The sequence below is a fragment of the Protopterus annectens genome, chromosome 1.part0 (genome assembly GCF_019279795.1).
Source record: "Protopterus annectens isolate FY-2018-M chromosome 1.part0, PAN1.0, whole genome shotgun sequence".
Lineage (NCBI taxonomy): Eukaryota > Metazoa > Chordata > Ceratodontiformes > Protopteridae > Protopterus > Protopterus annectens.
This window is the reverse complement of record NC_056725.1, coordinates 1,215,001,419-1,215,028,539: the sequence shown is the minus strand read 5'-3', so window position 1 is coordinate 1,215,028,539 and position 27,121 is coordinate 1,215,001,419. Positions and strand designations below refer to the sequence as shown.

General features: G+C 42.1%; 1 protein-coding gene across 1 annotated transcript in view; it reads left to right on the top strand.

Annotated features, from left to right (window-relative positions):
* Positions 1-27,121, top strand: part of MMS22L (MMS22 like, DNA repair protein) — a gene marked incomplete in the record, with an annotated part of 1,809,169 nt that overhangs the window by 691,011 nt on the left and 1,091,037 nt on the right. The window contains 1 exon segment of the mRNA XM_044065731.1: positions 13,259-13,378. Within this exon segment, the coding sequence (XP_043921666.1) occupies positions 13,259-13,378 (120 nt within the window).

Sequence of the window (27,121 nt, the reverse complement as noted above, 5' to 3'; positions counted from 1 at the left end):
CACTCTGTCAAGAGGCCATGAGGGTGTGGGAATGGGCGATCTCCACCAACAGTTTTCTCATAGCAATGCACATTCCGGGACGGTCCAACATCCTAGCGGACAGACTAAGTCGCACTATCCTGTTACCATACGAGTGGTCTCTGAATCTCAAGGAAGCGAATCGGATTTTTGCCGAATGGGGTCAACCCTGTTGCGATCTCTTTGCCTCTCCCTCTAACACAAAATGTTACGACTACTTCGCTCTCATTCCCCCTCCCCGGGAATCTCCGAGAGACGCTCTGGTGCATGTTTGGCCTCCCGGTCTACTTTATGCTTACCCTCCTCTTCCTCTGATGCTAAAGTTTCTGCAGAAAGCCAGTCGGTTGGGGAGCAGGATAATCCTCATTGCCCCATTTTGGCCTCGTCAAGCCTGGTTCCCTTACCTTTGGTCTCATTTGGTGAATCCTCCTTGGATTCTGGATCCCCTTCCGGGTCCAATAACCCACCCCCTAGATCTCCCAGTCCCGAACCTGGACAATCTCAAGCTCACAGCTTGGCTGCTCCAGTTCCACTCGTAGCTAGGACTCCCGGTATCTCTTCCCCTGTTAAAGCTATCCTAGTAGCAGCGCACAAGCCTTCTACTAGAAAGATCTATAGTAGCAAATGGAAGCGTTTCTCCATTTGGGCGGAATGTCGAAATTTGGATCCTTTCACAGCTCCTTTGCCCGCTGTACTAGACTTCCTGTCAGGGCTGTTTCATCAGGGGACTAGCTCCTTCACAGTCAAGGTTCAACTAGCAGCTATCTCTCATTATCATGTGGGAAATGAACTGGGCCCTTTGATCACCACGAAATTGTGTAAGACCTTTCTGAAGGGCACCTTTCTGCTCAGACCTCCAGTGAAGGATGTAGTCCCTTCTTGGGAATTAACGCTGGTGCTTCAGGCCTTGACAGCTCCCCCGTTTGAGCCTGCAGCTTCAGTAGATCTTAAATTCTTGTCATGGAAAATGGCCTTTCTTGTCGCTATCACCTCGGCTCGAAGAGTCTCTGAACTACAAACCCTCTGTATAAAACCTTGACTTTTCACAAGGATAAAGTTTACCTCAGGACCCAGTTCCTCTTTTCTTCCCAGGATTGCGTCTGAGTCGAATATTAATCCATCCATTAACCTACCAGTCTTTTTTTCCTAATTACCTAAACAAAGGGGAATACAAATTACACTCACTGGATGTGCATAGACAACTTCGCTTCTACATCAACAGGACATCTGGTCATAGGCAATCTGACCAGTTGTTCGTTTCCTTTGCCAAATTTAACTTGGGTAAATCTGTGTCTAAAGTCACGCTATCTAGATGGATTTCACAGTGTATCCTTTTAGCTTATGAAAGTTCTGACAGGCCCGCACCTCAAGGAGTCCATGCCCACTCTACTCGATCTATGTCTACATCTGCGGTCTTCAGAGCTAGAGTCTTTTTGGATGATATTTGTTCGGCAGCCACTTGGGCCTCATCTCATATGTTTATCAGTCACTATAAATTGGACATTATCTCCAGAGGGAGAGCATCCTTTGGCTCTGCAGTGCTTCGGAACATCCTTCCATGAAGGCCTCCCAAGGTTCAGGTTGCTGGGGACTCTGTCCCATAAGTTGCTGCACAAATGAAGTTAACTACTTCAGATTAAGAAGTTATGTACTCACCATAACGTTCCATCTGAGTAGGTAAACTTCATTTGTCAGCAACCGTCCCTCCCTCCTGCCCCCTCACCTTCGGATGTTTTTTCATACTCAGGTTTACACGGTGTGTTACCTATGTTATATTTGAGAATAATTATCTTCAAGCAGTATCTACTTTGGGCAAACTCGATCTGAGGTCAGTCAGGGTTGGCAGGGGATTATGGGTAGGGGGAGGAGCTTGGAGCTCGGATCTAAGCTGTTGAAAACTGCCGGCTCGGATCCGATTCTCATAGGTTGCTGACAAATGAAGTTTATCTACTCAAGATGGAATGTTATGGTGAGTACATAACTTCTTATTTTTCTGAGGTTTACTCTAAATTTTACTGATTAAAAACTTATTACATTGTTTTCTAGGGGCTGGGTAAGTGTATGTTGTATTTGTCCTTGTTTTTTTCTTGTAAATTGTCTGCCGTTTTTTTATACTTTATAGTCACCGACTGCTGCTGTCATCATTACCTGGGTGTCAGGCTTCTTTTGTCAGCTGTACCAAGGAACAAGTTAGTGGTTCCTTGCTTCTTCCTTCCCCAAGCCACAAAAAGAAAAAACATTTCCAGACAGTCTGTCTCTTCAACAAACTAGTACTTTGCTATAGTTTCAGATGGGTGACCCTGCAATGGCCATTTCTGGTTCCTCAGACCACTCATCACTTTCCTTGGTATCCTCTGGTGTATCCTTTCAGCCACCATGGACTGAGGGTTACAGACATCCTCTGTGGCTGTTGGAAGGAGATGCCTCTCCACATAGCTGGACTGGGATGACTGTTCCATGGGGTGATGTGCCAGCAGGAGTTGGTCTGCTTTGATGGAGATTCCTGTTAAAAAGAAGAAAGTCAAACATTTATCTTTTCTGTCTCTGTCACTTTACTTTACATTAACCCCTCTTATTTTACATTTACTGTTAAGAGAAAAAGGAATTCTTGACTTCACATACACACACACACACACACACACACACACACACACACATATATATATATATATATATATATATATATGTATATATATATATGTCTGTATGTGTGTGTGTTTGTAATCTACTTTGAAGCCCATGTAACTGAATGTCGTTTACCTAAGATGAAAATCGCAAAAAAAATGAAATTCCTGAATGGTGAAGTTTTTCCAGGGTAAGTTGTATGAAAAACAAACCGAAGTAAGTAAACCTCCCCCTCCCAACTATATATACCAACTCCAGAATCACACTACAGTGGAGAAAAGGCACTGTTGGGCAAGTGTTTGCTTACCCTGGGAAGACTTTGCCATTTGGGAATTTCAGTTTTCCCGATTTTTGTCTCTGGTAAATGACGCTCTGTTATATGGGCTTCAGTGTTTCAAAGTAGACCTGTATACACATATACATGTATACACACACACACACACACACATATATATATATATATATATATATATATATATATATATATATATATATATATATATATATATATATATAAAATGCATATATATATATATATATATATATATATATATATATATATATATTTTTTTTTCTATAACATTTGTTTGTTGTTGCCTTACAGTTAAGACTTATCTTGAGTTTTGTGTGTGTGTGTGTAGATATATATATATATATATATATATATATATATATATGTGTGTGTGTATATATATATATATATATATCTATCTATATATATAGATGTGCACACATATACAGATGGTCACAGTGCAATCTTGTTTGTCTTATCTCAGTGTAAACAACTAGATGTACTCAATGGATCTTTAAGGTACTTACTTTCACATAAAGATAGCAAAAAAATCTCATAGGTTCCTTCACTTCCAACTGGGAGACAACCATTATCAGCTGTGAGACCTGCCTTTGTCCTCATCACAGCCACTAGGGTGTTCACTAAGTGCATGGTTTGTTGTAGCAGTTCACCTGTGACTACAATGATTCTGTGTTTTCCTGTATCTGGATGACTAATTGCTGGCTAATCCATGATGGAATCTCTCTTTAATGCCAAAAGTTACCTGCCCAGGATGTTTCTGTCCTTTTGAATATCTGTCAACTTTCAAAAGTCAAATTTCCTTCCAACTTAGAATATTCTGTTCATAGGCTGCCACAGAATTCAGACCTTGAGGAAGGCGGTTCTGACTGTTCTTAAACTACTACTGCCACCTCTGCTCTGGTTCTCAGGGTTTTGAGTTTAATGGTATCATCAATACTCTAATAGTCCAGTATGGATGTAAATGTATGAGAATACCTCAATGGCTTTTGCATGCCCAGTGGTACCAACTTTTACACCCTGTCTACATACTTATCCTCATAACCATTTTTTGCAGGAAGCTTTTGCAGTGTGGCTAGAATTGTTCATTCCAGCAGACTCTGTTCTACCTTCCTTGGCAGCACTTGTAACCATTGATGACTCCTCCCTGGGGTGTGTTGATGGTATTACAATGGGAAGATGATCCAGGATTTGTGGATCAGCGAGAAAGATGTTTGCATCAATGTCTTGGAGATGGTGGCACTCCTCCTTGTGATACAGATTATTCAGGACTTTCTTCCTCTGGTGGGAGTGATGCCTATCAAACCAGACAATATGACATTAGCTTGATACATCAAGTTAGGAGGAACCCAGGTCCTACCCCTTATGTCTGGAAACAGTGGAAGTTTGGCCTTGCAGCACTTTCTTACAGCAATACACATTCCTGGAACTCTCATTTACCTTGCAAACAGGCTCAACAGGTCTCTGAGTGGTTCCTCAGTCCAGTGTTAACAAAACAGATCTTTGATCATTGAGGATTTCCCTGTTGTGATCTTTTTGCTGCTCCACAGCACTCTCAATGCAGCAGTTACTTCAGTATGATCCCTCTTTAGGGACAGTCACGGAGGTCATTTTTACATCTTTTCACCCCCACCTTTGCTCCTCAGATTCTTGCAGACAGTGACAAAGTGCAAGGTCTCTACCATTCTTGTAGCGTCGTCCTGCCCCAGATAAATTTGTTTTCTGTTTTTCAGGCCTCTACTCGGGGGAAATATCCTCGGATACTAGATTCCTAACAGGATCTTCTTTCACACCCTTCTAGAAAGCCTAGCCCAGATCTCTACAATCTGAAATTAACTGCTTGGGTTCTCCAATTCCACAAATGGCCAGTGATGCATCTCTCTTCTGAGGTGATTAGGATTTTAACAGCCCCTCAGAAAAAATCCACACACAAACTTTACTGAGCTAAGCGGAAACATTTTTTTTTGCCTTATAGGCCTCTTCTCAAAACATTTTTCTCTTCTCAGCCCCCATTCCAGATGTCTTCTGATTCTTCGCTAATATTTCCGAATCTTGCTTCAGTTTTTCAACAGTGAAAGTGTAGTTGGTAGCTATTTCTAATTTTCATACCAGGCATCAGGAACATTCTCTCACCTTGCATGTGTCATTCAAAGCCTTTTAAGAATCGGTTCTGCCTTGGGATTTGAACTTCGTGCTAGAAGTCTTGAAAAAGCATCTGTTTTAGCCAGTATCTTCAGCTCCATTGAAGTTCCTATCTTGGAAGACCTATTCTTTGCAGTCTTTACTTCCACCAAGAAGGTTGTGTACTTCAGGCTCTTTCTTTATCAACTCTTTATTTGTTTTTTTTTCACAAGGACCAAGTTTCTGTTCTCATGAACTTGTCCTTTCTTTGTAAAGTAGTTTCTGAAATAAACATGATGCATCCATTCACTTGCAGAATTTTTCCCTAATTATTCTAACAAAGGAGAGTACATTCTCCCCACCTTAAATTTATTTATTTATTTTATTTATTCCAGTTTGGTGACCGGGGAGGTCCACTGGGCTTGAGCCCATTTTCAGTGGAGGCCCGGGGAGAAAAGCTCCACATAACTAGTTACATAATAGTTTTTAAATTGTTAAGTTGTGAAGATTTGCAAGTTACATAAACATATAGAAATTCTTCACATTGATAAGTTACATATATTGAAATATCACATGAAAGAAATTCGTTTACACTGCAAAACAAGATGCATAAACATATAGAAAATATTTTACATTGCCAAGTTGTGTATCAAATTGAGATATGACATGAATGATTCTTTTACAAGCATTCAGTATGGAGTTGTAAACAAGTTTTTACTAGGAAGGGAAGTGGATAGAGGAGGAGTCTAATACTTGGTAGCTAAGAAGATTAACTAGCTATGAAAGTACTGAAATTAGAGTCAGAGTGATAAGCTGGGGGGAGATGGCTTATGAGTTGTAGTTGGATTATAAGTCAGTAGTTTGAAAGGTAATGAGTTTAGCCAGGAGAGAAGGAAGGGGGTAGTTTGGGAGGTATGGGGTGTGGAATCCAGTTACATTTTCTGTGAAGAAGCAGGTAGGAGTGAAGTAGGCTTTTGAAGGTATTTAGGTTGTCACAAGTTCTCAGGGTGGAGGGCAGGGCGTTCCATTTTTTAGCTAGGATGGAGGATGGATAGAAGCTGACCAGCAGGATGCTTTGGTTTTTGGACGGTAATGAGGTTTTGGTGAGTGGATCTAAGGGGTCTTGGGGGGCTGTAAGGTTGGAGGATATTGGATAAAGCCGGGCAGCTTTTGGGTTGAAAAAGTAATTTGTGGGCTAAGACAATTTGAAGGAAGTCTAGTTGATTGGGGAGTTCAAGCCAGTTTATGGTTAGTAGGGAGGAGCAGTGGTGGGAGGAGGCTTTTGCATTTGTGGCAAACCTGGAGATTTTGTTGTAGTATACTTCTAGCTTGGAGGTAAGGGTTGAAGATTAGTAAGCAGAGGAGCGCCATAAAGGAGAGATGGGAGAAGATAAGTTGTGGCCAGGGTCAGTCTAGTAGAGGGAGAGAGGAAGTGATTATTTCTGTGTAGAAGGCCTAATTTTATGTGAGTTTTCTTTATGTTGAGTTGGATATGGGTATTAAATTTTAGGTGTTCATCAATGGTGACCCCCAACAGTTTGGCGGAGGGAACAATATCAATGACAGAGTTGTTAAGGCTGGTAATTTGAAATGAATGTTTGTCAATGTGGGTAGATTTGGAGGGAGTGAAAAGGAGAATTTTTGTTTTGTTAGCATTTAGTGAGAGGTGGTTTTGGTGCATCCATTTTTCAGTGGAAGAGAAGGTGGATTGAGTTAGAGATTTGAGTTCAGTTTGGTTGGAGGCATGGCAGATGAGAGTGGAGTCATCTGCATATTGGACAATTTTGGTGTTAGGAATGGCTTTGTGAAAATCATTAATAAAGATGTTAAATATCAGAGGGCCAAGAATGGAACCTTTGGGAACTCCTGTGGGCGTTGGAAGGAAGGAGGAGGAGGAGGATTGGCCCCATTTCACTGCTTGGGACCTGTCAGAAAGATAGCTGGAGAACCAGGAAAGAGTTTGTGGAGATGTTAAGGTTAGAAAGATGGTTAAGTAGATGGGTATGAGAGATGGTATCAAAGGCTTTAGATGGATCTAATAGAACGGATGAAACTAAGTGACCAGATTCTTGGGCTGAATTGGTAGAGTGTAGGAAGGAGAGGAGGGCTGTGTTGGTATTGTGTCCTGGGCGGAAGCCGTGTTGGGGAGGAGATAGAAGTGGATGTTCAGTTAGGAATGGCATGAGTTGTATGTGAATACATTTTTCGAGAAGTTTAGAGATGGGAGAGAGGATGGCAATGGGGCGGAAGTTAGAGAAGTTGTAGTTTTTTCCACCTTTGTGGAGAGGAACGTTAAAGGCAGAACGCCATAGTTTTGGTACATATGATTCAAGAAGTGATCTATTCATCAGGATGCTGATAGGGAGAGCAACACTGTCAGAGGCAATTAAGGAGGAGGAGGGAATGTTGTCTGGAGCATTGGTGCAAGGTTGTAGTCTAGGTAGAAATTTTTTATGAGGTTGGTGGATATTGCTTTAAGTTCAAAGTTAGGGGGAGGGGGGATGAGGTGCAAGCTTGGGAGGAGGTTGGTAGGGTGGTGTTATTTGGGAAGGTTTTGGTCAGCTCAGCAATGGAGGAGGTTGGCAATTTCTTGGTCAGTTTTGCTAGTGTCGGGACAAGGGTTTTTTGTGGTACCTGGCTTGAGGAGGGTATTTATAGAGTTCCAGAATTGTTTGGGGTTTTTTTGTGTGGTTTATTTGTAGGTGGTTGTAGTATGATTTTTTTGTCTTTAATGACTTGTTTTTTGGCTAGGTTTCGAAGTTGTTTATATTTTAGTAACAGTTCAGGTTGTTTAAGATGGTGGTAGCTTTTCCAACATTTGTCTCTTTGTTGCATAATTGTTTTGGTAGCTTTAGTGAGCCAGGGTGCTGTTTTGGCTTTAACCCTTTTGGTTCGAGTTGGAGCTAGGGAGTTTAAGATGGAAAGGAATGTAGAGTTGAAGAAATCTATGGGTTTGTCAAGAGGCAGTGTTTTTAGAAGGTTCCAGTTAATGAGCTTAAGGGAGGTAGTGAAGGTGGAGGGGTTAAAGTTAGTTAGTTTACGGGTATGAAGGAGGTGGTGGGAGTATGGGGAGGAGGAGGTGCTCTGTGGGTGAATGCAGGGAGGTGGTCGCCTAATGGGTCGGGAGTGACACTTGATGTAGTGGTTCTATTTGGGTGAGACACTAGTATCCAGTCTAGGATGGAGCTGGGGCGGTTAGTTTTGTTGGGTCTAGTGATGGTGTGAATAAGTTGAGTAAAATTGACAGGGAGGGATTGGAGTCTATGATTTTTTGCCATTCAATATTTACGTCTCCCAGTATGCATGTTTCTTGCTTTATATTTGTGGTAGTCCAGGAGAGGAAGTCTTCTAAGGTATTGGTGTTATTGCCGGGGGGAATATAGAGGGAGATGATGCAGATACTTTTGTGGTTATTTAATTTTAGCATGCCAATTACTAGTTCAGCATTATGAAAGGAAGGAATAGGATTTTGGAAAGGTGTGATAGGTGATTAAAGTAGAGCAACTCCACCACATCTTTTATTTAGGCGGTCAGATCGGATGCATTGAAATCCGGGGGGGGGGGGGGGTTTCTGAGTCAGTTGTGTGTGGTTTGAGCCATGTTTCAGAGATGGCTACTATGTCAGGTGAGTTATGGTTGACCCAGGCATGAAATAGGGTAATTTTATTAGTTAAGCTTTGGGCATTGATAGTGAGGAATTTGAGGTCTTTGTTTATAGGTTTGTTATTGGAGTTGTGGTTATAAGTTGGAGATGTGTTTGGTCCAGGGTTAGGATGAATGTCGCCTGCTAAGAAGAAGTGTGTAAGAAGATGTATTAGTTTTTTTGGATTTTGTTTGGTTAGGCAAGGATGGAGGGATGTGGGTTTAGGTTTGTAGAAATTTGAGGGAATATGGAAGAGTTTTAAAGTGAATAGAGAGGTGGGGTGAAAGGTGGTAAGAGAGGAAGAGATGTTGTGGAAGTGATTTGAATGGTTGGGGTTTGGAGTTGAAGGTGGAGGGTGTAAATGTAGGGTTGTATAAGAGATGGCATGGTATAGAGGAAATAGAATGAGGAGAAGTGTTATGGGGGTGAGAATTGAGGAGTAAAAAGAGGGCATTTGTGGTTGAAGTTTGTTTTTAGGAGCTAGAGGTAATGGAGGTTTGATGGAAGGAAGCTGAGGTGATGTAATGGGGAGGAGTATAAGGACAGGTGTGATTGGTGGAGAGGGAGGAGTTATACTGTTGTGGGATTGGGTGTTGAAAATGGGGAGGGAGTAAGGGATGACAATAAATGTAGGACCACTTGGGGCAGGTGGGAATTGGGGGCAGGGTAGGGGAGCAGAGTGAGCCCGCAGGGCGAACGGAGCGGGATAGAGCAACAGAGCAAAAGAGCCGTGCTGGAAGAAATATCAGCCACTGCAGGAAGGAGCTGAGGTAAGAGAAGGTGCAGTAAGAGCTGGGTAGGAGTGGTAGAGGAAACAGAGTAATTCTGGAGGAGAGGGTTAGTGGAGGGGGAGAGGAGAAAAGTTATGGGATAGTAGGCTGTAGTAAATATGTGGGAGAAAGAGGTAGGTGTTAGAAGAAAGTTCAAAAAGACAGTAAGATAGAAAAAGTTATTATAAAGTAGGGTAGGAGTATGCAACAAGTGGGAAGGTGCTGCCACCTAGTGGTGAGTGGAGGAAATAGGCAGGCAGAGAGACTAAGGGAAGATCGAAATGGAACTAGAGACAGAGGTAGGAAAAAGGTAGAGGTAGCAGTGAGTACCAGGGTAAGTCATTAGAGGGATAGAAGAATGGAATGGGAGATTAGAGGTAGTGAGTTAGAGTGGGATCTTTGAGGTATGCGGTAGGCTGCTGAGACACACTGGGGGATAGGCTAGCATATAAGGATGTTATAGTAAATTGACTTTGTTTTTGGTTTTAAAGTTACATACATTTATTGAGAGCAAAAGGTGAGGGATTCCACACTGTGGGTTTCTTTCGGATAAGCCCAAACTGGTTAGTAGGATAAGAATCCAGGTGGGCCGAACTTGGCTTTGAGCGAGGAGTCCGTGTAATTTGGGAGGTACTGATGGACCCTCAGGATAGGTGAGATTTATTGAGAGCAAAAGGTGAGGGATTCCACACTGTGGGTTCTTTTCGGATAAGCCCTAACTGGTTAGCAGGATAAGAATCCAGGTGGGCCGAACTTGGCTTTGAGCGAGGAGTCCGTGTAATTTGGGAGGTACTGATGGACCCTCAGGATAGGTGAGCCAGGGGTGAAACAAGCAGCACTACCACGAGGAGGCAAATCCAAGCTAGGAGACTCTGAAGAAAAGGCGCTGAGAAGGTAGTGGCGTCTATATGTAGACTCTGGGGAGGGGGTGGGTTGGGGAGGAGGGGATAAAATAAGGTAGAGAGGGAGTGCTGGGAGTTTGTTAGGGAGGAGAGGAGGGAGGGGAAAAAGGATCAAGGGGGAGTAGAGCAGCAGAGCAAGAGAGTCATGCTGGAAAAAGTATCAGCCACTGCAGGAAGGAGCTGAGGTAAGTAAGAGAAGGTGCAGTAAGAGCTGGGTAGGAGTGGTAGAGGAAACAGAGATGAGCATAGACAAGTCTGTTTCTACCTTCACAGAACCACTGCCTTTTGCAAGGACCCATAGATTTGTTTCTTATGCATTAAACAAGCCTTTTCATAATATCACTTTCCAGATGGCTACCTGATTGCATTGCTTTTATCTGTGCCTCACACAGCTTTCCTTTTCCAGGTAAACCTAAGGCGCATTTTACCACAGCAGTGGCTATTTTTACTGCCTTTTTCGGTTGCTGTAAAATAGTTGAAATATGCACCACTGACACTTGTTCCCCCATGCACACCTTGGTCAAGCATTACAAGTTGGATTCTATCTCTAGGGCTAGAGCATCCTTTGGTGCCTCTTTCCTCAGGGGACTCTTGTCATGATGACATCAAGGTCTTTGTAATTTGGGATTCTGACCCGCAGGATGGACTAGATGGATTGAATGAATAGGATATGAAGCTATGTGATTACCATAATGCTAGATCATTTTATTCATGCCCATCCGATATGACAATACTGCCTCTTTCTCTCTTCCTTGTTTCCTTGGATTGTTAGGACCTGAAGGTTTTGATCTTGTGCTTGCGAGAAAACAAAAACTCATGTATATATTTCTCGTTGCCTGTACATATTTTGATGGGGGGGGGGGGTCAAACAAGACTTGAAATAACTCAGGACACTAAGATTTTCTCCCCTATCATGCCCTAAAGGAACTTGAAGCTGGAGCACCAATGCTACCGGGTTAGATTCAACATTTGGCTTGATAACCCATAAATCTTATCAGATCGACGTGGATGAAAAGAATCTAGCATTATGGTAAGTACATAACTTTTGTTTTGTGTAGCATAACAGACCGCATTGCAACCCCCTATCCAGTAGTCTGTTTCAGTAAAGTGATAGAATTATGCGAATCATAGCAGATTCCGTTAGGTCCACAATCTCCCCCCCCACCTACATTTGACCTGCCCGATGACTTCAGTAGTAGCACACATTCAGTCCATTCATTAAGCTAGGCTGGGAACTGGGCATCCTTGAGCTTGGTGAGAGGCTTTATGGGCCAATTCATTCCTCTCTGTGGAACCCGGTCAGCATCCATTCCTCCAGCAGCTAAAACCTGATGGTAAAGAGCTGGCCTCTTGTGAGTCCTGCAGAGTAGATTACTCTGTCCTTCCCTAGGCTGCACACAGGCTCACTTAAAGCTTCATACTTGAGAAAGGGAAGACCATGCTCTCTCACATAACTTCTGTTTTCCCAGCTCAACAAGGCTGTCTCTCTTCAAAACAGTGAGAGCCAGCATGACAACTGCAAGTTGATGACAAGTGCAGCCATCAACAGGTGTCACACGCCTAGTAGTTTTCCCCTCCACCCGGATGAGCAACTCCCACTAGGTTATTCAGATGACATTGACACTATTGCCCATAATCAGTGTTTCACCTTTCTTCATTTTGGGGTCAAGGCTAAAGGTGTTTTAGAAATTGAAAGTTGCAGTAATGATAATTTTCAGAATCAATATATAATAATAACTTTATTAAATATGTATTTAATTGTTAAACTTAAATGTGTATTATTCTGTAATGTGGTATCCGTGTATATGCTCTCTCTCTAGGTTTTAACTGTTTTTGAAATCTTTATTTAGATCATGGTATGTGCTTATAATAAGTATTGTATTGAATTTTCCTTTGCAAAACAGCATTATACATGAATAAAATGCATGGAAGTTAAAAGGTTTGAGTGGCTCTGTCTTTGCTGCTTACCTCTTACCATCACCTCTGTTTGATTCACCATATTTTGTTTGCTGCTGTCAGCAAATCCTCAGTAGGTTTTAGTCCTAGTCCCACTATAATGGGGACGGGGCAAATGCGCAAGAGTTCTGACACTGTGCAGGACAGCAGGAGCATGCATCCTTCCCCAAGTTTGAAGTGCAATACTGGTGAAGTCTAGTTGCACTACAGTAGGAACTGATATGAATGTGCAGGAGTTCGGGTAGTGTCTGCCCACTCCCCCAAGGCTGTAGTATTTACCCAGTACTGTACTCTGTTTCACTGCAGCTGGAAGGGGAAACTCTTATGTAAGAGGTGGGTGGGTATTTTTAAGATTGCTGTGTGTGCACGTGCATACATATATTCCCTTAGTACCACTTAGCATATTTTGGCCACAGGATTCATCAATAACCTGAGTCATCTCCTGACTGTGCAGGAGCAGGCAAACACATTTGTACTCTGGCTCAGGAGGGTATGTTGTGAAAAATCTGTGTGACAGAGTTGACTTCTGTGACAAATGCTGCAGTATAATTTGTTGCTGGTCAACAGGCGACTCATGTAGCTTTAGTGCCAAGCATTGGTGTACATAATAGTTGTCCATCCTCACTACTGTAGTAGCCTTTGGCGAAATGGGTTATATTCTGCCTTGGATACAACAAACGGTCAGCTTCACAAAGCTCTGACTCCTGCACACCTATACTGGACTGCTTATTGGCTAGCACCTTGGAGGAAAATCAGCTCTTAAATTTCTTTTCATCCACTGATATTTTCAAAGTACTGTTATATTAACTTGAAGGGGTAGATAAAATATTGAATTCTTGCTCTGTTCTCTTCTATGTAACATGTAATATTTTTATGTATAATTTTGTTTTCCTAATTCTGTTCTTTGTTTTAGTCTGTCATTTTGGAAGAACAGCTAAGAATGCACGTGCACTGCTGTCTGGCTCTGTCTGATTTGTGGAATTCTAACCTGACAACCGTCACCCAGCTTTGGGAATATTACAGCAAGCACCTGGTTGGTGTCCTTATTTGTCAAATAGACAACTAATGTTGTGAAGTGATTGTACCCTGCAGATAAATGCCTATTTACTTAACTGTATCTGTGTGCTGGAACTTATGTAATTAGGTCATCCTTGCCAGCCCTACTGCATTATGTGGCCTTTAAGGTGCTGCACTGTACCCTGTTTTGTATTGTGTGCATTGACTTCTTGATGGGCGATAGTTGTACTGTTATACCTTTTTGGATCAGCTTTTTATGCAAGAAAAATTTTGCCATGGTTGATGATGATTACTTTATTTCCCCAAAGTGCATACTGAGCAGCTTGACTAAGGGAGGTGTTTAAAAGTGCCACTCATACTTATTCGGGAAGAGGGCTTGGGGTCTGCTTGTCTGCTGCTTGAAACTAACCTGCTCTAATCTACATTGTTTTGCTGCAATGACAAGGAAGCCACAGCGTGAGTGCACAAAGCACCTAAAACTTTTACTCTCCTTTGAACTGGCAGCATAAAACCCTAACAGGTATTGGTTTGCACCCCCTACTTTTATATTCATACTCTGAGACCACTACAGACAGCAGTCTTAAAAAATATGTTTCACTCTTTGGCTGCGATGCTTTAATTTCAGAGATCAGCAAAAATAATGGCCTTTGAACCCCTAAGCATCATTCCTGTGTGGAGTGTTAAAATGAGAAAGAGCAGTAAAAGTATTGTGAAATGAGCATTGTGAGATCAAACAGCTGAAAGAAACCCACTTCTGAGACGCTAAATGGGGAAGAAGACAGCTAGAATTGTCCGCAATCAGGAAAAGATTGGTCATTATGTATGTAGTTAGGTATGTATTTATTTAGCACTTTCGTTGACTGGAAGTCCAGCTGGCTGGAAAACCCCTTTTCAACAGAGGGCTAGGGAGAAAAGTTTTACAAGATACAGAGAGAGAGTGACAGGGAGAGACAGTGTGTAACATACATGTATACATAGTATAATAACTCCTTTGAACACACAATAGTGAGAAAACAGAAATGTTAAGATATATATGAGTAGTCATTATACAGATATGATAAAAATAATATAGTGATATGAAAAAAATATTCAAAGGTAGATCACACTTGAGTGGTTAAACTAACAAGGTTTTAGGCCTCACTAGAAATAATTTTAAATACGTTGGCAGATTTGCCAGTGTGGTAAAAAGGTGGGGACATGGATATATGCCAGGTCTCAGAACACTGAGAATGGAAACACTGCAAGTGGGAAGAGAAAACTATGATATGGGTAATAGCACATTAGTAGAATGAGACAGATGGCATAGACTTGAGACTGAAAGGCATTGAGATGGAGTAACAGCTGGAGGGATAGAATATTAAAAAACAGCATCAGGAATTGCTGCTTAAGGGAGAGTAGAGAGTAAAGAAATGCTGGAGCTTGTAATGTGTCTTCAGTGAGTTTTAATATTGACTTGTACATGTGAAGTTAAAAAGACGTACAAGGGAAAAAGCAGCTGAGAATCCAAGCAATGAGAATTTGATGGAGTGTAGATCTTTGTCATGGTATGTGAACATCTAATCTACCATGGTGGGTAACAGTACTTTTTCCCCCAGTCCCAATTTTTGTCAAGTATACCACTGTCTTCATCCCCTCCCCCCACAGCGGGGATGGGGGGTGTACTACATCAATGCTGCAGGCAGATAGCATTGTCAGAGACAAAATTTCTTCATTAATAGCAGAGAAAGGCTTGCTGGATCACAAAAATAATATTTACAATCAGACTGCAGCTAGTATGTATGAGAAAATAAGCTTTTTTATTCTGTCATTTCAAATTTCATTGCTTTATTATAGGTAATACAGAGATTACTGCAGTATGTCTTGTTTCAGAAAACATGATACTTGTAAATCCTGGCCTAGTACAGGCTTGATCAAGCTTAATAAGTTTTCAAAGCTTTTAGTTTAGAGCATTATTGTTCATCAAGATAGTGTTGTCACTGTTGTATAGAGATTATTAAAAAACAGATCCCTAACATTTATTGTTGCATGTAAAATTTGTTTGTGTCTTTCGGCTTTTCCCGGTTAGGGGTCGCTACAGTGGAACTCCGGTCCGCTAATGATTGGTAGTTGATTTTTACGTGCCGAGTTACCAGCCCTGACGCACAGCCTTCAACAAAGGTACGCCCATTCACGCATGTCTCCACGCAGAAGATGCTTTAGGTGAGAATCTAACCGGACAGCGTCTTATTGTGAGGCGACAACGCTACAGCAGCACCAACACTGCGGGTTATTATTGTTGCATGTAAAATAACATTCAGAAATGTCTTTCTGTATTGAGAGAAATGCTTTGACTGGCACACAATTTAGTTCTAATTCATTTTATTTATCTGTTAAGACCTTTGCAAAGGGCACAAAACATTAGCATATTTTCAGTTCTGAGAATGTTATAAAGTTTTTAACATTTTAACTTCAGTGTAGTAACTTCTAAAACACAACTAAATTGTACACATTTTAGGGAAACTCATTTAAAGTAGTCATGTGAGCCACTGATGTCTTTGGCAGTGTAATTTATCTTTACAGCATGCATATTCTTTTTTTTCTTATGTTTATATTGAGTTTTTTGTTGCACAGAGGGATTACTGGAGGAAGAACTGCCTCTTTGAATGTAGTGATTGTCTCGGCCCTTTCCACAACTGTTTTTTTTTTTTTTTAGTTGATATGCTTCATACACTTAGCTTGGTTACCATGTATGTTTTGTTTAGTCCTTTGGCTGAGTAGTTTTTAGAGGGGTGGGAGGTTGCTGCTTTTGCATTATCACAGATTTCAGCTGCAGTACATTGTTACATTTATGTAGACTTCCAGCAGGTCTGTCTGGCTTTAAAGAAGTCTATCAGCCTAAAACAGCTGTACCTCCAGGAACCATTTTAATTAAAGATGTGCTGCCACTTCTCTGCTGCCCTACTTTTGACTTTTCATGAAACAGAACCATGCTAAGCCCTCCCAGTGATAGACGGATGGCTGCAGGCAATTTTTGTGTGTTTGTTTATTTGGCCATATAAGGAGGTGTTTTTTTTTTTTTCCTTTGTACATCACGGTTTTAGGTGACATTTGTTGGAAGGTGCTGGTAATAGTGTCGTTATGATTTTCTTGCAGCGTTTCCTGCCTCCTGTAGTACTTGTCATACCTGTACATTTGTCTTTTTGTTGAGATGCAAACAGTACTACTTTATCATGCTTACCCCATACTGTGAACCGAGGAGTTACATTAGTGCAGTCTGATTGTTTAAAAAAAATAAATAAAAAGATGAATCCTTGGACTCTGAGAGCAGTTCTGTGCTGGAGTTTTTTTTATTTCTCCTTAACACTTTTCCATTTTAGTTTAGCTTCTGCAGTAGCCATATAGGCCTCTCCCTACCCCTTAGTGCAGTGTTTATCATTAACTAAAATAACCTAATTATCATAAAAGGGGAAATTCAACAGTACATACATTGGGCTGCAGGTTACAGTATAAGATTGTCATAATTTGTCGGAAACTAGACATTGCATGCTGTCATAGTTTTTCAGAAACTAGATATTACAGATCCTGTTTTCAAAAAGGTGACTTCAGGTTGTAAGAATGAGTGCTACAGCTGACTTGTATGGAAAATATAACTGACTTGGTAGTACATTAGTGAATAATAATTTTTAACTGCAGAAAAGTTGAGACAGATATTTAGGCGATTGGATTGATGGTCAGTAGTTTGGAGTGACACATTTTGTCAACGTATGTGTAGTTTATAAGCATACAGTGAAATAGAAAGTCACTGCAATAAGCCTGTTCATCAAGGTGTAGCTATCTCAGAGTTTATTTAGTAAAAGAGGGTATATTAAGGAACTGCATCAAAATAGTTGGCAAGTGGAGCAGAGCCAGAATACAGCTAAGCTACCCCTGACATTTATTTTTATTAAATCAGCCAAGTTAAACTTGAATGTACATTCAAATAAAACTACTCATTTTACTAAGCTAAGCATAACTGATTCATGATTATTAATTTGCACCCTTCCTGCCCATTTTGATATTTTATACAATGTAAAGCAACGTATAAAAAACTCCAACATGTACACAACCCAACCCTGTAACCCTCTCTGCCCCCAACTTTGCTCTCGATTCTTTCCTAGTAGAACTAAACCACATTCCAAAGGAGGCAGGTGTTTGAAGATTCTCAACAGGTATTCTTTGTCAAGCTTATGTCTTTCGAAAATCCTTAGCTGGTATTGTGTGTCAACCTTGCATCTTTTCTTTGCTACACTTTGGTATTACCTCATACCAAGCTAAACCTCTGCTGGATATTCCAGCCACTTCAGTCATTCAGGTAATGTTCCCCTGAGTTTTTGCTAAACTTATTAGTGCATGAATTTCCCAACATCCTTTTCCCCAAGACATATCAGTAACCAAAAAATGAAATTGTCTTTCATGCCCTGAGTTGACCTCAGAAAGCCTGCTTTACACAGAACTGTTTTTGTTTTTTGGATCAGTTTGCCTTCACATGCCAATTATCAGCTCCCTCCTGGATGATCAACCTACTCATGTCACATAAATGTGGCAAGGGCTAGCTGGGAGAGACCATCATTCAGACAGCCATTGAGATGGTTTGTGATTTCCTTTGCTTTATGGAGCATCCCTGCATGCACTCTGGGCTGTCTGCGAAACATGTCCTCCCCACCTCAGCAAAGGGAGTTTCCTTTCATGTAGTCATAGCTCACTCCACTGCACCCCCCCAAAGCATAGGAAGTGCATAACATGGTCTCTAGCAGGGAAATTACACATACCCATTGTGCTGCCAAGTGCATACAACCCTCCTCACTCCCTCCAACCCTGGAAGAAGTAAGTGGTCTATAATGCTTTACCCCTCCCCCCCTACCTGGTTTCTGTAGTGTTGGGTCCACTAATCAAACCCTTGCCACCTGGTTCACAGTCAGAGATTTATTCTTGTATGCCACAAAGCCAAACTTACACAGACCATCTCTTTGTTTAGATAACTTTATCACTGAATCCCAAATCACCTATAACTTCATTTCCACACAGCCTTTTGCAGTTCCCAAATGTATGCTGCCCATGTGTGTGTTTCATATGAGGTATTACACCAATGCCAGAACAAGGAAATAAGGAACCTGGAAGACGACCTGTGGGACATACGAAAATAGGTATGCATGAATTAAATGGATCATTGTCTAGTTCCCATTCCTTGCTCAGAAGCCATTCCCCACTCAAAACCCACTAAAACTTGCTTTCTGTCTTCTCCAAACTTCTTTCTAATCCTGTTTCCCCACCTAATTCAGAATTGTGATGGTCTATAACCTTCTAACATTGTCAGTGGACCGGCTTTAATGATTGTCCTTGCTTACTGATTTTAACTAGAATGTAATTAGCTAGATAAATTAGAATCTCTTTTTGATAGACACCACCTCCATTACTTTTCTGTTATCTTGTGATGAAGCTGTAGATATTTTTTGAAGTGTGGGGTCATTTATTGCACTGTTCTGACTAGTTTACTGTGTAAAAAAACAAAAAAAAATCTTGCTTTTTTCCAACTTTCTGTAATTTAAAAAGTTCACTTACAGAGTTGCTGTTCTAAACTGTAAGTTTCTTGGAGGCCAGTGTTTGCTTGGGCTAAAGGGAAGTCTCTGTGTTCATCAGTGGGAGTGGTTAACACTGAGCAGCCTGCCTGTCCCTGTAGGAGTGGTTACTGCCTAAAAACTGCAGTTTTATTGGCCATTTTGGGTCAATTCCAAACTCCTTGATCTCTCTCTTAAAACCCTGCTGCCTCGTGGTTTTGGCATCTTTTCAGGCTTGATAGTTGTTGCTGAAGCACCTACCAAGGGGAGAAAACGCTGAGAGAAGAAAGGAGCCACTTTTGAGATTTTAAGTATTTTCTTCAGATTTATTGTTTGAAATTATTGCATTGCCGCCTACTTTTCGGATTTTTCTGGCTAGCTAAAGTTGATATCATCATTAGAAACCGTATTTAGAATGCATCTAGAGACTGTTTACTGCATTTCCTGTGTTGCACTTAATTTAAAATCGTTTTTTCTTAAAATTGCATTTTACCTGTCTCTGGCCTAGCACTCAAGTGTGGGGTCATTTATTGCACTGTTCTGACTAGTTTACTGTTTGTTTATCTCTGCTACCTTTAAAAAAAAAAAAAAAAAAATCTTGCTTTTTTCCAACTTTCTGTAATTTAAAAAGTTCAGTTACAGAGTTGCTGTTCTGGACTGTTTGTATGTTTCTTGAAGGCCAGTGTTTGCTTGGGCTAAAGAGAAGTCTCTATGCGCATCATTGGGAGTGGTTCACACTAGCAACCTGCCTGTCCCTGTAGGAGTGGTTACTGCCTAGAATCTGTAGTTTTATTGGCCGTTTTGGGTCAATTCCAAACTCCTTGATCTCTCTCTCTTAAAACCCTACAACTCTCTTTTTTTTGCACGGTCTTGCGCACCGAGCAGCGTCGGGCAGTGCCGCCTAAACAGGTTTAAATTATTCCCGGCTCCACAAGGTCTGCTCTTCATTTTTTCCCTTAGAACTGTTCAAACTGTCAAAGTAAGCACTTTATTCTCTTTCTAAAGCCCTGCACTTGCTCAAATCTTATAAGCAAACACTAACTAACTAAAGCACTACACCCTCCTAGACTTCTCATAAGTACTTTCTGATCAGTGAAACATCAGTTCCCTTTACTAATCTGATCAGTAAAAAAAAAAAAAAAATCAGTTCACTATAATAATCTGGTATGTCCAAGGGTCAGTTTCAGGGTTGCTCTCCAGTCCAGCTGGTGAATCTGGGAATCCTGAGGCAATGTTAAAATTGCCTTATGTACACCGACAACCCTCTCCTCCTTCCAACAAACTCTAATACATGTGAGAGATGCAGTTACACAGCCAAACTGGAGGCAGAGCTCTCAACCCAAGACTGGCACAGTCAGTCAGGAGGAAAAGGTAACCCACCCGCACCACAAATCCAGACTCACATAGACCTATTGCATCTGCAAACCTAACACATAAACACACAAAAACATACTCGGAGGCTCTAAATAAAAATCTACCTAAGAAGCAAAGACCTCCAAAGCAGACACCCAAGCAACAGTCACCCCTCAAAAATACCCACGAATCACATATTTCACAAAGTCAGTGTGCCACACAGTCACAGCCCTTAAGGCTAAACAACACACCAGATACACTTGTTATAGGGGACTCTATTGTCTGGCACACTTCAGTCCCGCTCACCAGACTGAACAAGTAGAAGGTCACTGTAAGCTGCCTGTCGGGTGCCAGGATCCGCCACATAACTCAAGCACTCAGGTCACTCCAAAGCAAGTACAAATATGACTCTGTCATTGTCCATGCTGGTGTGAATGACCTGAGACGTACTTCCCTGGACTACATGAAAAGAGACATAGAGGAGCTCTCTGATCATGTAGCCCAGGCTGGTATGACCCTGACCTTGAGTAGCATCTTGCCCTCACCAAGAGTGATGCCACAGTATAAAGACAAAATGATCAGTTTCAACAATTGGCTAAAGTATTGGTGTCATTCAAAGGGGATCCAGTGTCTGTCAGCCTGGGTTGACATGCTCGACAAGCCACGTTGCTTCACTAGGGACGGTTTGCACCTGTCACCCTTAGGCTTTCGTATACTGGCCAATGCTCTTGCCACCCCCATAGTGCCTTTTATAGGGAAGGCTCAAAGGACAAACCCACCTCCATAGACAACCCAAGAATAAAAAAAACTAAAGGTAATGCTACTCAGTGCCAGAAGTCTAAACCTCAAGATGCACGCATGCGAGACTCTCTTCAGTATGGAGAAAATCAATGTCTGTGCAGTAACAGAAACCTGGATCAAGGCTCCTGAGAGCACCCCAGCACTACCAGGTTATAACTCATACCATGCTGTTTGGCCCCAAAACTCGGACCGAAGCAAAAAAGGAGGGGAGTATCTATATTCATCAAAGATACCTACACCTCCAGGTTAGTGGCACTGCACGAAGCATCGGAGACCATCCATGTGTAACTAACAGAGGGCAAAACTGCCTTTCAGTTTGTAGCCTGCTACAGATCATCCTCCCTTTTACAGGAACCCCACTTGGCATTCCTGAGAACACTGGAGAATATGAAGGTCTCTCCAAACACCATGATATTTGGCGACTTCAACTACCCAAACATGGACTGGGAAAACTACTCAAGCTCAGACACCCTCGCCCACCGGTTCCTTGAATTTGTAAACTCTAATGCTATGAAACAACTGGTCACCACTCCCACAAGAGGGGACAACATATTGGACCTGGTCTTCACCAACATGGGGACTCTGTTCCACACCAGAGGTAAACTCCTCATTGGTAAGATCAGACCATAAACTAATTTCCCTGGACATCCATATCCCGTCCCCATCCCCAGCCAAGGAAACCACTGTAAAAAATTTCTCAAAAGCTAACTTCACACTTCTCAAGACTGAGGTGGAATCCTTCAGAGCCCCCAGGCCAGAGGATAATACTGCCCAATCTGCAGAATCCTTTACAATTGCATTCTATGAGCACCTGCAGGAATGCATGGATCGTGCTATCCCAAATAAAATCAAGACTCACTCCTCCAAAAACAGGAGACCTGTCTGGTGGACCCCGGCCATAAATAAGCTATACAACAGAAGGAGGAAGCTACTACATGATAGAGCAAAATCCCAAAAAGGGAAGGCATCTCTGATCAGTATTAGCAAGAACCTACGATCCCTCATAAAATCATCAAAGGCCAGCTTCGAAAGAAAAATTGCCCTAGACACTAAAGATAATCACAAGGCCTTCTTTAGTTATGTCAGGAATATGGGTGGAAATTCCCAGATATGCTCTGAATTGATGCATAATGGTACAAAATATACCAAACCTACAGACATAGCCAAGATCCTGGCAGACAGGTTCAGTGCTAACTCCCCCCCCCCCCCAAAAGGAGCAAATGCCTATCCCAACTGAATGTAACCTCCCTGACATCACAGATGCACAGGTGAAAGCTGCCCTCTCCAAAGCAAAAAACACAGCATCTATGGGACCGGACTGTGTCCCAGGCTGCGTCTTACACGAGCTCCAAGAAGAACTGAACCCTCACATTAAGTCACTGTTCAAACTTAACCTTACTACAGGATATGTACCCAAAGAATGGCATACAGCTACAGTGGTCCCACTCCACAAAGGTGGTGTCACAACAGACCCCAGGAACTATCGCCCCGTAAGCCCGACTTGTCTGATCTGTAAAGCTATGGAGCGTATTATCATGAAACTCATAAAGACATTGGGAACCTCCAGACACTGGACCCTACCCAATTTGGCTTTTTTAAGGGCAGATCTTGCCTCTTAAACCAAGTTGATTTCTTTGAAACGCTTACCAAAGCCATAGATGAGGGCAAGGTAGTCCACACAGCCTACCTGGACCTCGCTAAAGCCTTCGACACAATACCCCTCTCGGGCATCATAAATAAGCTTACCAGCTTAAGTATCAACCCCTATGTCACAAGATGGGTTGCAAACTGGCTCAGGGATAGAACCCATATGGTCAGAATTGCAGGTGCCACGTCCGAATCCAAACCAGTTACAAGTGGCATCCCACAAGGCTCAGTTCTGGGACCTCTCTTATTCGGTATATACTTCTCTGAGGTACAGGCTAACACGGGGGGTATATGGCTGACAAAGTTCGCAGATGACTGCAAACTGGGAGCCATAATCGTCTCTCCAGCTGACACAAGCATCCTCCAAAAGGGTCTCACAGAGACGGATTCTCGGTGCCAGAGCCACGGCCTCGAGCTAAATGCTAAAATGTGCATAGTCATCCCCTTTGGGAAAAACAAAGTGCCCACAAATTACCACATAGGCGGTAATCCATTAAGTACGGAAGAAGTAATTAGGGATTTGGGGACCCACGTAGATAGTAATCTCTCCTTTGATAATCACGTTGCCAAAGTGGTTAGAAAGACCTTCTATATAGCCCACCTTATCACGAAAGGGTTGGCATCTAGATCAAGAGAGGTCATTGTGCCCCTCTACTCATCACTTATCAGGCCCATAATTGAATACGATGCCCCTTTTGGGATGTACCTTACCCGACATCTGCAGCAACTGGAGAGACCCCAAAAGTACCTCACCAAGAGGATCATGGGCCACAAACAGATGTCCTATGCAGCTCGACTAAAGAAACTTCAGCTCTACTCAGTTGCTTACCACCTACTCAGAGGTGATCTATGCCTGACGTACAAAGCCATGTCTAACCCAGAATTAATGGACATGCTCCACCTCCAAAAATCCAAATCCCTTAGAGCTACACGCTCCATGGACTTAAACCTCAGCACAAAAATAAATAGGACATGCTGGAGGGACAGATTCATTTCCCAGAGGCTCCCCTCACTCTGGAGCAGATTCCCAATTCATGTTAGACATAGCCCCTCGCTGACCCTCTTCAAGCGAAATCTGGACGCGTGGATGGGAAATCGCAAATTCACCCCTGGGATCTCTTCCGTGTCCCTGCTTGGCAGAGGCACAGTAAACTAATCTTAAAGGGCTACCTTCTGTGACCTACTATACAGAGGGCACAGTAGGCTAATCTAATAGTGAGGCGAAAGCCAAATACACTCTGGCTAGGCTTATAGCCTAGTATCTACCTATGAACATCCAAAAACTGACCTACTAGATCCCAAAAAGATAGTCTCCTAGTTTTAGAAAGATGGAAACCTCTTTTGAAGCCTAGCTGGTGCAAAGCTTTCCATGCCTCTTTAAGATGTGGGTATTCACCATCTGAGAACTTTTTTTTTTCTAACATAAAAATAGGGAAGAGCTTCCCCCCTAATTAAATGAATAACTTCCTAATGCCTTGTTAAGCCTTCCCATTGTAATATTTTCTACCTTTCTGTCCTTCCACTGTGCCAAACTTTTCTATAGAATTTTTCCAAAGCACACACCTAAAGTTCAAACCTAATTGTAATGAATTCCATGACATGCCGCTGTTCCATCTTGCTAACCTGATCTGATTGCTGTTTGGACCACCTCAGACCTACTTGTCTGTGTCTAGTAGTTTTATTCCCCTCCATCTGCGACCGTCCCCAGTGATAATCAGCTCTTACATAAGGTTTCTTCCCCAGCCATATAAACCTCAGCACTTGAGTTCGCACTCAAGCCAAAACCTGCTCAGTGGGTGAAAGACCTAATGCGCTACAAAAGTATAACTGCCTGGGGGATAAAGTCCCGAAATGCCAAAGCCCACTGCTCAGGGGAAAAAAAAAACAGTTGCTTTCTTCTCTCTGTGAGCTGTCATTTCATCAGTTTACCATGTATACTTGTTTTTGCACATTGTTTTAAGACTAGCATTTCTGTTAAATTAGGTAGCACATATAGAATACAAATTTTAATTTATATCAGGCAGATTGACAGCTAGCCAAATATTTTCCAGTACTGTACCAGTAAAGGGCCATCACTCGAGTTGTATAGTTTTTGTTGCTTGGGAGACACAGCTGTAGAAGGCGATCATCTCCCACAACATGTCTAGGTTTCTTTTATGGTCACACTGCATGCTATATGCGCGTGTCAGTCTTTTCAAGTTGCCCATATTTTCATAGTTTTGCACTTAAATTCTTTGCCAGTTTTTCTGGAGTTAATTAGGAATGGACTTCCCTTGTACTTTGTTTTCTTCATGGCTTCAAGTACAGTGCTGCTGACTGTGACATTTGCTGCTTCATTAACCCAGGGAGCATTTGATTTCCAAAACATCATGAAAGTGGAGACCTGGCTTTGGGGAGTGAATCCTAGGAATCCTAGTTGCTGCACGGGTGGGTGGTTTGCTAGTGGATACTCTTTCAAGACATGATTTAATTTTAGGCTGAAAAACTAAAGCTGGCAGAGTAAAGCTGCCAGTATCTCTTTTAATCTTTCCACTAGCCTTTATTGCAACAGATATGGACTTTTCTTTTCCTTCACCTACTGTCATTTGCAGTTTATTCTGTTTTTTTTTTTTTTTTTTATAGGTATGTAAAAGATGACTGAACAGCTTTGGTAAGGGCAGTATGTTGCAGTTCTGTAGGCACGAGCATCGGACTGTACCAAGTAGAGGGCTGTAGCTTAATTTCAAGAGGGATTTTTCATGCTGGTTAGCCACTAACAGCATATATATCTCCAAAAATTAGTATGGTTGATTGAAAATGGCCTTTGGGGCTGAGAAGCATAAGTGGCAGCAACGACATTGCATTCTGTCCTGTTTTGTCCTCTGGAACTAAACCCTGTAGTTTATGGATAGTAAATCTAACATGAGAGATCCATTTTGATGACCCAGTGATTAGGTTCATCTCCTTTGCCAGGCAAAGTTTGACATTTTTTTCTCAGAATCTTTGACTGTTTTAGTGCATACTGTGACATTGTGCACTCATAACATTAATATGCCTTGCTGCTGAGCCTATCAGTTCTTTTCTACAGGTCAAACTGTTCCTGTCTTGAGCCTGACATACTTTCACTGTAGTTTCCATGTTCATTGCCAGAAGCTTATCTAGGAAATGTCTATGTGGTAGTCGTATCAGCTAGTTCCAACACTAACATTGCCTATACTGCCTCTGGGAGGAACTTGATGCATAGTAGTGTTGAAATTGTCACTGGTTCAGCACGGTTACATATCATGTAGGGATTATCTGGAGGGTACCAGGCACAGCTCCAGGTCTCAGCTGGAGCACTTTCACACTTAGAAGGTAAGCAGTGGCTTAGGAATATTTAGAGGTAAATCCATTGCTGTCATGGCCTCCTGTTCCCTGCAGGCATAGTGCTTGTCCATGACAACTTGACAGAGTGAAGGACCTGGAACAGGCGCACCCTCAACTCACAACCTGAGGCAAGCATTCTTGAAGTGTAGGCAGTGCCTTTTCCATGATTAATTGGCTGGAGCATGTTGCCAGCTGACATGTTGCTAGGGAATGAGTGAATGATTTGATGGGTCACTTGATCATGACTCCGGGTACATGGAGGCCTCCCCTCCTGTGGTGTCTCGTCTAGTCCAGTATGATCCAATGCTCAGCGAAGGAGGGTCTGCTTTATGTTCCTGTGCTGTGGTTCTAAGCTTAGTAGTTCAATGTCAGACATATGCAAGTATACTTGGCATGTTATGGGATACTAACATTTATTAGTACAAATGTGGCCTGATGACAGAATGGACAAGCACCGTAAGACATGGGTGACCATAACCATATGTACATTCCTTTGGTCCTTTCTGATGTAGTTCCACTCTCCAAATTAAGGAAAACTTGGAGAATCCTTCTCCACAAGTGTGGGCAACTCCAAATGGTTATAAGGACTACTGTAGTTGGGCTGGCACAGCTGCCTTACTAGTCACCTTGGATGGCAACCAAAGGGGAACTGTGCCAGCCCAGCTCCAAACGGTTATAAGGACTACTGTAGTTGGGATGGCACAGCTGCCTTACTAGTCATCTTGGATGGCAACAAAAGGGGAACTGTGCAATGCTTTAATGCTTTCTTCAGATTGTGATGTGGCTTCTTCCTCTTGTAGGATTATGTGGTTCTAGGAAACAAAGAAAGAAGAGGCACAGTGTGAATCATAAACATTCCCTTCATTTCTGAAGATCAACTTCGTCTTCAAGAGATCGTCCCCACAAGTTGAGAGAAAGCTGGCTGAAGAGCACTTCCTCCTTAAAGGGCAGGCCAACAGAGGTATGGATAGACTTGGGATGATCCTAAGTTCTGTATATTCCTAGCCCAGATAATGTTTTATAGGTGTTCTTTTGTAACC